Source organism: Humulus lupulus, chromosome 2 (genome assembly GCF_963169125.1).
Source record: "Humulus lupulus chromosome 2, drHumLupu1.1, whole genome shotgun sequence".
Classification (NCBI taxonomy): Eukaryota; Viridiplantae; Streptophyta; class Magnoliopsida; order Rosales; family Cannabaceae; genus Humulus; species Humulus lupulus.
The window spans coordinates 290,330,026-290,344,882 of record NC_084794.1 but is presented as its reverse complement, the minus strand read 5'-3'; the positions used below and the strand labels follow the sequence as shown (position 1 = coordinate 290,344,882).

The 14,857-nt window shown below is 31.2% G+C and overlaps 1 protein-coding gene across 1 annotated transcript; it reads left to right on the top strand.

The window, feature by feature from the left end:
* Positions 1-319: 319 nt before the first annotated feature.
* LOC133815673 (S-protein homolog 6-like) lies at positions 320-834 on the top strand. The gene is made up of 2 exons (XM_062248483.1): positions 320-721; positions 823-834. The coding sequence occupies exons 1-2, from the start codon at positions 320-322 to the stop codon at positions 832-834; spliced, it is 414 nt and encodes a 137-aa protein (XP_062104467.1).
* Positions 835-14,857: the final 14,023 nt, after the last annotated feature.

Sequence of the window (14,857 nt, the reverse complement as noted above, 5' to 3'; positions counted from 1 at the left end):
ATGATTGTTGGTATCTCCTTAATTTTTTACTTTGTTATTATGCTATATTTAACCTCACAACATTTTATAAGTTCTAATTATATGAAACAAAAAATTAAGTCAATAACAACCTTAGATCATTTACTTAATTTGCATTACGAGAACATATATAACATACTGTAATAATGACACAATTTTAAAAACTATACACAAAATAAATTTCCTCTAGAGTACTTCCCAAAAACATCAAAAAAAAAAAAAAAATATGGTTCATACTCAAAAACAAACTTTCTCCTTCATGATTTTATTAGCAGTAGTACTAGAGGCAGCCATTTTTGGCATGGCAAAGAGCAAGAGTACCATTACAACACAAGGTATTGGAGACATATACATATTCAAAACGACGGTCCAAATCCACAATGAACTAGACAATGGGACCAAACTTACGGTTCATTGCAAGTCTAAAGATGACGATTTAGGGTCTCATATTTTGGGTAACAAAGAAGTTTTCGAGTGGAAATTTCGAATCAATTTCGCAGGGACTACTTTGTTTTATTGTGGTTTGACATGGGAAGGTGCATCAAGAACGTTTGACATTTTTGATGCACCAAGGGATTCAAACAGATGTGCCTCAACCTGCATTTGGAGAATTCGAAATGATGGAGTACATGGCTATCATGATATTGATCAAAAGGATGATGATATTCATTTCAAATGGGACCAAGACGAATCACAATCTATTGTAGGTCGATGATGATATATTAATATATATATTTATATAGAAAACCAATATGGGGTTGCATTTAAATTTAATTTCTTTTTACTAGATTGAAAATTGTTCAGCTTCGAATTTGATACAAATGATATTCTGAATAGAAATATATATGCAATATAAGATATATATATATATATAAATGTGATTCGGCCAAATATATTTGATAGTAGCAGAATTTCTTCCTTTGTATTATTGTAGAAAGATTACAAAGAAAAATGGTAGCTATATATTTTTAGAAGAAAACTCTTCACATATATAATCTAAATCAAGGTTGCAAGGTTGGTAGATTGAAGAGAGTTACAAAGGTTTGGTAGGTAGCTTCCACCAAAAGTATTTGGTAGCTTGCAAAGATTGTAGCAGCCAACGAATTAGTAGGGATTTGTAATTGGTTTGAATTAAACTCAACCTTGCTCTTGTTATTCCTCTTGGTTCATTGGCTCTTTCTTTTTCTTGTTTCTCCCTTTTGTGCTATGCGTGAGACCTCCTTTATATAATGGAAAATATGCTTGGAGGCCAAATGTATATACATCAATCATTGACATCATCTCTTTGCCTACAAGTTGCTTTACTCACAATTGTCATCATATTATGTTTGGTAGATGAGAAAAATGAGGGAAAAGAAAATTTAGGGAAAAAAAGTGAATATGGCCAAATTTGAGGTTATTTGGTAAGGGAGAAAGGAGAGAAGAATATAGGTGGGTTCCACTAAAATTTTATTTTTCCCAAAAAATTGAGAGAAAAGTGAATGAAAAAGTTTGTATAAAAGTAAAAAAGTGAAAGTTTACTAAAATAACTTTCATTTAAAACTAAACAAAATTAATAGTATGTGGGTAAAATAGTAAAAAACATAAATACGCAACTTTCTTTTCTTTCATTTTTCAATTCAATACCAAACAACTTAAATGGAAAATATTATTTTCTTTTTTCGGTTAGACTATGTTTGGGAGAAGGAAGGAGTGTTGGAAGGATGGAGAGGGTGATAGATGGAGAGCATGATTACTTTCCTCATTATTATTTGGTATTGAGGGGGATGGGTAAGGATGGATTTAAAATTTGAACGCACAATTACATAATTATCTATTATATAATATATATTTAATTTTAATTGAAGGGCATGTATGTAATTTTTCTAAAAAAATCGTCATATTCTATCTTTCATTTTTGGAAGGATTGATTTTGAAGGATTTGGAGAGACTTCTTCCCTCCATTTCTCTTCTCTTTCCTACTTTCTCTTTTGCCAAACAAATGATTTTGATTCTCCACCCACTCCTTTCCCTTTTACCCTTTCCATCCACTACTACAAAATACCCTTTACGAGACACATTTTTAGGACACACACATAAATGCAAGTCTTTAAAAATATTTATGGAGTTTTTAAGACACTCATTGAGAATCTTGAAAAAACATAATTTATGACTCGCAATGAGTGTCCTAAAAAAATATGGGCTAAGAAATGAGTGTTTTACTTAACAATTTTAAGGACTTGCTTTGAGAGTCCTTAATACTCTTTAAGGACTCACTTTGTGAGTCCTAAAAACACCTGGGCTGAAAAATTTAGAATGATGACTTTTAAAGACTCGCTTTGTGAGTTATAAAACACTACAAGAAAAATAGTTTTTAGAGGCGGAAATATTACCGGCGGACTAACTCCGCCGGTAATGTGCAGTATATTAGTGGCGAAGTACTGGGTCTGCCGCTAATAATTAGGAAATCAAAATAAAAAACTAAATTTTTTATTAGCGGCGGATTTTCGCATTATTAGAGGCGGATTATCCGCCGCTAATACAAATGCCCGGAGGCCGGTTTCAAATTTAATACCGGCGGGGATTTTACCGGCGGGATAATGGATATAGCGGCGGGACCCGCCGGTAATAGTATAATACCGGCGGGTTAATACCGGCGGACCCGCCGGTGATGTTGTATTATCGGCGGGTTAATACCGGCGGACCTGCCAGTGATGTTGTATTACTGGCGAATTAATACCGGCGGACCCGCCGGTGATGTTATATTACCGGCGGAGACCCGCCGGTAATACTATCATATAATGTCTGTTAACATTTCCCCCCCCCCCCCCCCCCATTCGTCTCCCTCACCCGTTTTCTCTCCCTCCCGACTGCCATTTTCATTATCAGTTTACCAGTTCGTTCTCTCTTTCTCTCTTTCGCCATATTTATATATATATATGTCTTTATTTTTTTTCACTTCGATGTCGTTTATATATATATATACTTTGTTTCAGGTGGCTTGTGACAACTTCGCTGTTTATGGTGGCTTGTTGATTTTTACATAAACTTCATTGTTTTATCTTATCGGTATGTTCTATACACACACATATATATATATATATTTGCTTAATTTTGGGAAAGTATGTCTGAAATTGATTGTGTATGTATTTTTATTTCAAACTTGGATCGTTTACAGTATTGGGGTTTGAAGGTTCTTTGGGGTTTTTGGCAAGTATGATTCTTTATCTTTGTTTACTCTGTTTGTTTGGATAAATAGCTTTTTGTCTGTTTGTCTATTTACTCTTTTTGTTTACTCTGTTTGTTTGTTTACTGTTTTTTATACAATAAATTATTTTATAGTATTTGACTGGCTATTTTTATATATAAAAAAAAGCATTAGGTGTTTTGTCCGCTGTTTATTTTGCTAAGCTTGATAATGACATGTATATATTAATGGTTAATTATTAATGGGTGCTTTGCCGATGTTTTAGTCTTTTAGATCTGCATTTATAAGCTTGATAATATTCTCACACACTCAACCATTTGAGATAGCCTAACTTGTAGAATAAAGCTTTTTTTTTTTTAATAATGTACAAATAATTTAAAATTTTGTAGGAAATAACTCAAAATTGATATCAACAAAAAATAAAACTAAAATTCTCGAAGTTAACAACACAATTTTGAAAAAGGTGGTATATAAAATTTTCTTTAAATAATAAATTATCTAATCAATATCATATTAATGTAACTATTATTGATTTTTGTAAACACTAGTTCACTATCTAGAAACCAAATCCATGATCATGTTCAAATATTATTATCTAATATTAACTAATATTAAATTATTTGAATATAGAAATTGAAAATTTTATTTAATAAAAGTTTTTACAATTAATAATTATTAATTAAAAATGACTACATATCTTATAATAATTTATTTTTTATTAAATAACATTATCTAATTGAATAATTTAATTTAATACAAATCTTAAAAATTAATAATGATTAATTAAATAGTTAATATTATTAATTATTTAATTTAATAGTTAATGTTATCTAATTAATAATATTAACTATTATTAAATTATTTTAATATAGAAATTGAAAATTTTATAGTAATAATTTTTTTTACAATTAATAATGATTAATTAAAAATTACTACATATCTTATAATTTTTTTTAATTTCTTAATTAATTAAATAATAAAATTTTGATTCAACATTATTTAATTAAATAATTTAATTTAATAAGTCTTTAAAATTAATAATGATTAATTAAATTGTTGACGCCATTTTTCGTCAGCAGTGAAAGAAGAGCACGTAAACAATAACTGATAATGGCCAATTTAAATATGACAACAAAAACACACGGTTTTACGTGGTTCAGCAGTTAAATCTGCCTAGTCCACGAGTCTCTGTTATTAAACTCAAGATTATCTCTGAAAATTCTCAAGCATGAATTCTTCAGAGTTTACTCTCAAGGTTCAGAATTTCGGTCATTTACAATGGTACACGGCCTCTCTATTTATAGAGAAGGCTGCAGAGTACAATCCCACATATTTTGGATAGTTACTCTTTTTGTGAATAAAATTAATGGCTTTAAATGCCTATAATCAAATATAAAAGGAAACGTCCCCTGAAGACCAGGGGACGTATAACTTGTGAAGTCTCATAAAAGAAAAAAAAAAGAATATATATATATTATATAAGTGGTGGGACCCACTTGTTTTAAAAATAAGATTTTTTTTTCTTTTTCTTTCTTTTTCCTTTTCCTTCCCGAGCACTATCTTCTTCTTCTTCTTCTTCTTCTCTCAGCAACCGGTGGCAAGACACCAGACCCAACCACCACCGGCCACCATTTTTGACGCGCGGCAGCTCATCGGTTTCGCCTTGCTCCGCCGACCTCAACTGCCAAGCGGCACCGCCCAACTCGCCGTTAATCGTTCGGAATCGCCAGTCAAAGTTTTGGTCCGTCAACTTTGACTGTGTTTTCCGGCCAACTCCGACCACCACTCGGCAAGTGGTTGGTACCTTTGGAACCAGCGTGAAGAGAGGAACAAAACCCACTAATTCATTATGGTCAACTCGCCGTTTTTCTCTGGCAAGATTTTGGGTATCTTCGCCCTTTGGAAGCGTTTTCCGGCGACACCGGAGGTCATTTGGGCGAAGGAGATGTACTTTCGTGATGTACTCATCGAGAGGATCGTTTTGATATATGTTATGCATATATTCGTCGACGTTTTCGGTACCGCCACCAACCGCTATCGTGCACCGCTTGGGTAAGGTTTCAGAACTTGAAATTTTAAATATGGTCATATTATATGTCATTGGACACGATTTTGAATAAGGAATGCTATGATGATAATCGTTTGCTCATTTGGTGCACGTAGGAAAAACGTGATATTAAAATCGGACTAAATCATTGTAAGATCATCGATAAGCTTAGGAGCGTTGCTTTGGGCTCGGATTAAATTCTAAGGAGGTATCTAAAGAGGTCGGGACTCAACTAGACTATTGGACTTATTTTACTCCTATCAAATTGCATTCAGCATATTCCAATTTCGATATTTATAAAATGTTTGAAAAATTGAAAACTTAACCTGCATGTTTTCTGATCTGTTATGAGGGCACTGAGTGCCAAATATATATTTTTGTTCACTTATTTATGCAGGTTATGATTTTTGGGTTTGTTCAAATGTAGCTGTTATGCTGCCCAATTTTCTAAAATATAAAGGGAATATGTTTCTTTCTTTTCATGTTTACCTGCATTTGGTTATACCGATGAGAGCCATAGTGATCATGATTGGTGCACGTTGTTGTTTCACGACCTAGTCTCTGTGTCATCATAGGTAGATCAGGTGTCCACTCACCTGTAGGTGTAAAGACCTAGCATCTGTATACAGGAAGTGTTCTGAGCCTCCCCCTTGTGGTGGTTATCAGGTCCGGCTACCCGGTTTAGGATGTCGGATTTTCTATGGTGGGTAACGAGAACTAGGGATCTAGTGGACGGTGTGATGTGCACTTGTAGCTATGCTCTTATGATTATTTGTGGTCTCTCTATTTTGGTTTATACATGATGATGTATGTTTTGTTTTAAAAAATCTAACCATGCAGGGGTTTTTATTGAACTTTTGAGTCCTATGTTGTTAGTTGCTTTCCTACTGGGCTCTATAAGCTCACCCCTATCTCTCCCATTCCAGGAGCCTAGTGACGCGAACGTGGAAAAATGTGAATTATTGCTGAAGCCACTGTGTTTAGTGCCATAGTCCTATCTTTTGAGCATTGTATGTATTTAATTTGGAACCTATCGGTCTGTACATATAAATTAGCTATGTCTTAGTTAGAAATGAGGAATAGTGGATGCTAAGTATTATTTTGGGTATTTTATGACTTATTAAATTTAACTGTTTGGTGACTACATAACTGTGGGGATATTATTATTCTATGTATTAAGATAAATGATCCTACTTTTATCCGTGATATTTTCATATATAATTATAGGAGTTACTCCATTGTTCGACTTATAATTATAGTAATATTTAATATAAATTAAAGGATCATTTATAAAGACTATTTTCCACTGAGGGTCAAAGTTTGACCTTTGACCACCCAAGTTATGGATATTACAAATCTGCCACGGCCTAGGGCTCGGGTCGTGACATAACTGACCAAATAATATCCCACGATTCTAGGGGATTTACAGTAATAAATTAGGATTACATCTCGTATTTACAACACTTATAGATATTCAAGGTGGTTATCATATATCTCCAAGGCCTTAGCTTCCCAGGTTTCTCGTCAGCTCCCGAGCTAGAGATATCTCCCGAGGTCACATGGCTTGCGAGATCATATGTGCGTCGAGCTCGGGACCCCTGATCCGAGGTCATCCCTGAAGATGGATGCGTCTCCGGAGCCACCTTTCGAGATCATGAACACTCCGAGGTCACCATGCTCGAGGTCGTCTATGTCTTGCAGGCTCGATACTTAATCCTAGAACATACTTCCAACTATACGAGTTCATTTGCTGCGAATCCAACTTTTGAGGTCATATTTAACATAGCTCGAAATCTGGGTATAACATAAATAAATAATAAATTATTATAAGAAATTATTTTAATTTACTTATTAAATATTATTATCTAATATTAACTAATATTAAATTATTTGAATATAGAAATTGGAAATTTTATTTAATAAAAGTTTTTACAATTAATAATGATTAATTTAAAATTACTACATATCTTATAATAATTTTTTTTAATTTTTTAATTAATTAAATAATAAAAGTTTGGTTCAACATTATTTAATTAAATATTTTAATTTAATTTTTTATTAAATAAAATTATCTAATTGAATAATTTAATTTAATTTAATACAAATCTTAAAAATTAATAATGATTAATTAAATAGTTAATATTATTAATTATTTAATTTAATAGTTAATGTTATATAATTAATAATATTAACTATTATTAAATTATTTTAATATAGAAATTAAAAAATTTATTTAATAAAAGTTTTTACAATTAATAATGATTAATTTAAAATTTCTACATATCTTATAATAATTAATTTTTTATTAAATAACATTATCTAATTGAATAATTTAATTTAATTTAATACAAATCTTAAAAATTAATAATGATTAATTAAATATTTAATATTATTAATTATTTAATTTAATAGTTAATGTTATATAATTAATAATATTGACTATTATTACATTATTTTAATATAGAAATTAAAAATTTTATTTAATAAAAGTTTTTACAATTAATAATGATTAATTAAAAATTACTACATATCTTATAATAATTTATTTTTTCATATCTTATAATAATTTATTTTTTTTGTCCCGGTATGCTTGTGATTGATGGTTGTTGACTACAACCATCGATTATAGGGATATCGGCACAGAAATGATAAGTTTAAAGTATTAAAAATAAAATAATGAATGAATTGTTTTTTTAATTTGAATAACATTTTCTAATAAAACATCATAAAATAACATATGATATTAAAATATTAACTATTATTAAATTATTTTAATATAGAAAATAAAAAATTTATTTAATAAAAGTTTTTACAATTAATAATGATTAATTAAAATTACTACATATCTTATATTAATTTATTTTTTCTGTCCCGGTATGCTTGTGATTGATGGTTGTTTACTACAACCATCAACTACAGGAATATCGGCACAACAGATGTATGGTCAATTTGTGAGTTCGTCGCAGCAGCAGAGGTATGGTCAGTTTGAGAGTTTTTTGCATCAGTCTCCCTCGCCGCGACCACATGCTCGACAATTTAGATCATCTTCGCAGCATCACTCTACACATGCACCACAATTTGCTTCACCACCGTTGCCGCGCCCTAATATTAGTGATCAAGATATTGATCTTAATGAATATTTTACACCAAGTTGGCCCGATCAAAACAATAATAATTAGATTATGCTTTTTAATTATATTAAGACAATTGAAATTTTATTATGTTTATTTTATAATTCGTTCATATGTAATTAAAATGAGACAATTTGTATTTTATTAAGTTAATTTTATGATTAATTACAATGTTATTTTTGTTTGATGAATATTAATTGTGTTATTAATTATAATTTATGTTAAATATTATTATTTTTAAATAAGTATTATATGTATATTTATTAAGAAATAAAATAAAATTAATTATTATATTTTAATATTAGTATTTTAATACCGGCGGATTAATAGAGGCGGAACCCGCCGGTAATAAACGAGTCAAACGGGTCACAGCGTTGCACATCACCGATGGAGTCCCGCCTCTATTAATCTGCCGGTAATAATACAATATCGGCGGGTGGTGTCAGTCGGTCGGTAATGGTGGTAATACCGACCGATTATTACCGGCGGACTTCCGCCGGTAATAGAAAATACCGGCGGGTGCACCATGTATTACCGGCGGGATCCTCCGCCGGTAATATTAATATTTGTTGTTGTGAAAGAGTATTAAGGACTCTCGAAGCAAGTCCTTAAAATTATTAATTAAAAAATCATAAAAAAACTAGATTTTCTTTTCTTTCTAAAATTTTAATATTATTAACTTTTATATTTATATGTTTTTATTATAATTTTATCATAATTTATATTAAGTGTTAATATTATTTATTAAGATTATCATAATTTCATTTTTCTATAAACTAAGATTAATTTATATATAAAATTAGGTTTTCTTGCATTATTAAAAAAAATCAGGTTATTAATGAAAAGGGTTTCATTTCATGCCAAGCTCTCGACACATTTGGGACTCCAAAAATGAACTCATTTCAGCACACAAAGAAGCAGCGACGGCTGGGCACCTGCTCCACCTCCGACGACGTTTTCTCCCTTCAGTTGCGATGTCTTCTCCAGTTCCGGCGGCGTTTGGTCACTTTTGTCTAACTTTGGATAGTCACTTTTGTATTTTGGCAGCCTTCCCATTACGTTCTAAACACTCTCTTTGCTCCCATTATGGTAAGGTCTCTATTTAGGGTTTTTGATTTTTTCTTTTGTTTTTTCTGCTGGTGTTTTAATGGTTCTTCTACTAGGCATTTTCGTTTGTCTTTATTATTGTTGATCGTACTTGGTTTTGGAGGTAGAGTGAGATAAAATAATAAGGACCTTTTTCAATCAACTCCCTTTTGGTTGAACTTCCCCGAATTGATTTTTATATATGTGTGTGCATATTCTGAAGTCTTTACTGTCTTCACCGATTTTATTTTGAAGTTGTGCTGTAAGGATTGTTTGGTTCATTTCTTGTGATTAGTTTCATCATTTCGAAATAATTAAGAAAATGATAGGGATAATTTAACGTTTCCTTAAACGGTGCTATATGAATATATATAATCACAAGTTATTGTAGATAGTGTCTTTTTTGGAGTCTCACTAGTTTATATACTTTTATAATCAATGCCTTATTATGAGAAGTAATTGATGAGTCTTGAAGTGAAGCACATAGCTTTGATTGTGGTGTGTCTTTGCAGTGTATATTTTCTCTTTATGATCTATTTATTGATAAATGAAGTTCTTGTCCTCCGTGAGATGTCACCAAGTTAGATCCCCTTTATATATTAACTTGAAATGACTTGAATCAATACCTATCTAAAAAGAGTTCGAATATAGAGGGTAATCAATATAAACATGGGAACAAGCAAAGTTTTTAAATAATGATTCAACACCCAGGTGGTTCTTTTGAGCATTCACCAAATGAATGAGATGCAGATGTAGTTATCATCCATGTTTAAATACATAATTTATTTCTAATTACATTTATTTTGCTTTTAAAATTTTTGTTATTTAAAAATGTATATCATAGTACCATAAAGGGTCAGCTACAGAAACTTACATCACGGCTTAAGGACATGTATGAAATACTACATAGTGATATAACATGCAAATATAGCTCATAGTTGGGTGGAAGTGGGATTATATGGAAATATTATATTCATTAAGGGGAATATGCATAGGAGTCAATGACTACTACTTTACAATGTAATCTCAAAATTATGTTTCTTTCTTTATTTGTTGTGATCGATTGTTATATATGATTTTAATATTCATTTGAATATGTGATTGGAATTGCTTATTATTTGTGGGGTTACTTTGTGAAATAACAGTAATTTTACAAAATTCATTTAAGATACTTTTTAAGGCATGATATGGATACTTGCAGCTGATATTATGTTGAATTTGAAGCGTACAATAAGGATCACGAGGAAAGGTCATCCTTTGGAACTTTTGGTTAGTAATAATACTGCTATTTTTTCTATTCTCTGGATATCATGACAGTTGACCTTAGATAATGGCTATTTAGTTTGTAATTAAAATATTTTTCCAGAAAGAAAAGCGTAACAGTTTGAGTTATTATTAGAAGAGAGCTATTTGATGCTTTGTCACGATGTTTGTTGCTAGTTTAATTTAACATGTCTTTTCTATTAATTGGACTTCAGGATATTGGATTTTTCCTCCAGCTTATTTGTATTAGACATAAGTGATAAGTTGTTCTAGTCTATTTAGGCTAGTGTGTGGTTGTGGTTTGTTATTACATGTTCTTAATTCTATTGTGTTTTTCTTCATAGATGTATTCTTTCATGTTCTGATAGTTTTAGAATTCATATTGGATTTACATTTATTAATTTTGTTGATTCTCTTCTACTTAGGGTGGTGGATTCAGACTTGTCTATTATTATCCTATAATTGAATTGTATTTGTTTGATTGGTTTGATTATAACATATACTTGTATGAATATACTTATTGTGTGTTGGCATACACATATAGCGTAACATTTTGTACTTGTTTTATATATGTTAGTTTTCTTCTTGTTCCTTGTCTAATGTCTTTTTTGATGTGATTTATAACATTGAGCATCACTTTTGGTTCTTGTGATCACGTTCAAGTTCAATAGTATAAAGTGTTATACAAAAGTTTGACATTATTAGCATATTGGTTGATAATTCATAGTTATATTGGACTCTAAGTTTCATTCTTTTGGACTAGCATTTATTTGAGCACAACACTTTTTTTGGTTCCCATTCGTACTTGTATTACTTTTGAGTACAATATATTCCATGTTATAATATTTCAAGCATTAATTTTATGAAGATGCCACATAGAGGCAGGGACAATTGGTGAAATAGACCACACCTTAGTGAATTTTGATCGAAACTTGGCCAAATGGGCCAATGCTCAGTCCAAGATCATGAAGATCTAAATACTAAATAGACTCGTAATGATATTGATATTAGATTTAGGAGTTTTTTGTGCTGCCATATATGTTGTATTCCAATTTATATTGCTTTGAGACTGAGACTGACCATAGTATGACTGCTTAGTTCATATATATAGATCGACATGTTGCTGTTTGATTTGTTTGACATGTTGGTGTTGAATGTTATAGATGGCTAGGCTAGTAAATTAGGGGATATGAGAATTTATGCATGTTCTACAATTTTGTTGCACAGCACATGTTTGATGAAAGTCCCAAGTTTTATCCTATAATCTTAATATTAGGCTCCAAAATCTAAAGGTTTGAGACACCTTTAAGCATGTTTTATATAGTCAATCGAAATGTTACATCTCTATTTGGCAGACATTTATATTAACATTATTACTTGAATATAAAATAGACTATGTAACCACCATCATTTGTGTGGGGTCCAATGTTGTAGAAACTGAGATATGAGCTTCAGGTTTCTCTCCAACTGTTCTGTTGTTTTACTTTGATTAATTTATATTTTTTTTTTCTCTTTATGGGAAGGTTTGAATGGTAGAAGTTGTGTTCTCAGGCATTGGTTTGTGAAAAAATAAGTTATATTTGCAGAATTGCATTAATGTCATACTGATCTCTAATATAGTCCATAAAATGATATCATTAATTTGGATACATATGCATGCCATGCACATCTGTGTTATATATATATACCTCTTGCTGGTTGCGTTGGATTATATACAGACATATATCCTTAATATATATAACAATGTTTTTTGATAACTTGATTGGGAGTACATGCATTTGGTAGCATTAGCCTAAATATAAATCAATATACAATTAGAAACTAGGTGTCACTGTTTTGAAGAGTATAATACACTATTAATAATTAGTATGACTGGAGACCATCACAACTTGAATGGTTTGTATAAAGTTTATATGTTTGTTTGAGTTCATTTATGGTATTAAATTATTTGCAATGGTTTGACTGGGGTTTGCTACGTGAGGCAGAGTGACCGAGTCTGCAATTGCGATGGGCAAGGGCTATTATAGATTTGAAAGGATATTGTGATATTTTTGTTTTGAGTATATGCCAATGCCTGGGATGGTAGATTCAAACCACTTGTTTGAGGTGATAATGGTGACAATAGATTAACTAAATTGGTATATACTTACTGCAATATACATTGATATTTGTTAAGAAAATGACAATAATTAAAACTATTCAGTTTCATTCTTTTTTTTTTTCGTTTCTTTTCGCAGGTTTGTTGATTGACAAAGAGGGAGTACGCATGGAGAAGACGAAGGAGAGAGTGAAAAGAAAAAAAATGTTTCTTTGGCAATCTTGGCTCGGGGTTGTAGTTTAAGGTTCATGTTATTGTGGCATTCTGATTTTAATTATTTGTTTTATTTGACAGTGCAATATTCTCACATGTAAGGGGTAGAAGTTTTAGTCTACTTGATTATTTGTTGGAGGATGTTGAAGTATTACCCTTTACTTGTAGTTGCTAAGACAACCCTGCTTCATAATCCACCTGTTTAGTTTATAGGTTTTGGAGAAAAACAAATTATAATTTGTTTATGGTATGTATGAAATTTGTGTCTTCATGCTGTTGTTTGTCTATTACTGTGATACTATAATATTAATATCGTTCATGTTCTTGCTAATCTAATTTGTCAAGCTTTGAATGCATGTTGTGTGTTGTGGTTTGTTATGAACTTTGATTTGTATTAAAATTTGGACTTTTCATTTAAATCATAATTTTTAATTTAAAATAAATATATATTAATTTTTTTAAAACTAAAATTTCAGAAATCTAATATATATAATATATTTTGAATTCTCAAAGGGAAATATTTTTTTTTAAAATAAAAATAAAAATTGTAGCTATATTTAAAAAAAAAATTACTTTTAAGGGCATGCAAAGTGAGTCCTAAAATCTTAATTTAAAGACACTCAATGGGATATTTTAGGACTTGCATTGCGAGTCCTAAAAAATTATTTAAAGGCACTTAATCTGGGTTTTTAGGACTATCATTGCGAGTCCTAAAATCTTACTTAAAGGCACTCAACAGGAGTTTTTAGGACTCACAATGCTCGTCCTAAAAACATTCTTTTAGGACTCTCAATGCGAGTCCTAAAAAACCTCAGTTTTTAAGGCTCTCAAATAGAGGACTCGCACCCCGCGAGTCCTAAAAACTTTTTCAGGACTCGCAATGCTAGTCCTAAAAAGTTTTTTTTGTAGTAGTGATCTGTTACACCCATATTTCGAGAATAGGAATCTTTGCTCTCGAAGCTCAAGCTCATAATGTGTAAAGTCGAGACCAGCACAGTTGTCATGTGGTTAGTAGGTCAGAGAAAGTCTCGCTAAAGTTGTAAGTGACAACCTCGTGAGATCGAGGATTGTGTAGCCTTGAAGGTGTGCCGAGCTTATAAGTTAGGCTCACTACTCACTGTAATAATGGATCAACACTTGAATAAACTTCTAGATTCATTTCCTGCTCTTAGACAAGATGGTTCGAGCTCAAGAGATGTATGCTCGAACGGGATAGTTTCGTCGATAATTACTTGATTGGAACATAAGCAAACCATGAAGACGAGCTCGTAATTGGAAAACGGTTTCGAAATCGTGGTGACCTAGCTCATCAGCCATGTGTGAACGTATTTATTGTTATAAATTCCCTATGTTTAAGGGATCTGATGTAATTTGTTATTAAATCCCACATTTTAGGGGATATTACTGCGTACGTGATAACTGTATGCATTGAATGATTTTATTGTATTTGATTTGAATAATAACTTCCCGAGATATGTGGGAAGCAATTCAGAAAACCACTTTATAAATAGAGTGGGATATTTCATTTGTAAAGGACCGAAATATTGAGATTTGGAAAGAAAACTCTCGGCAATTGCTTCTTGAAAGTTCCAAGGAATTCCAAAAGAGTCAATAATATAGACTCGGGGACTAGGCAGATTTTAACTGCTGAACCACGTAAAAGATCTTGTCTACACATTTTCTATTTCCTTTGGTATATTTTTTGTTTAATTGCTCTTTTTTTTTCATGTTGACAAAAAATGGCGTCAATAGTTTGGTGCTTTCATTGAGAGCTATTAAACAAGACGTGAGCCTATTTAGTTAGAGAGCCTCTC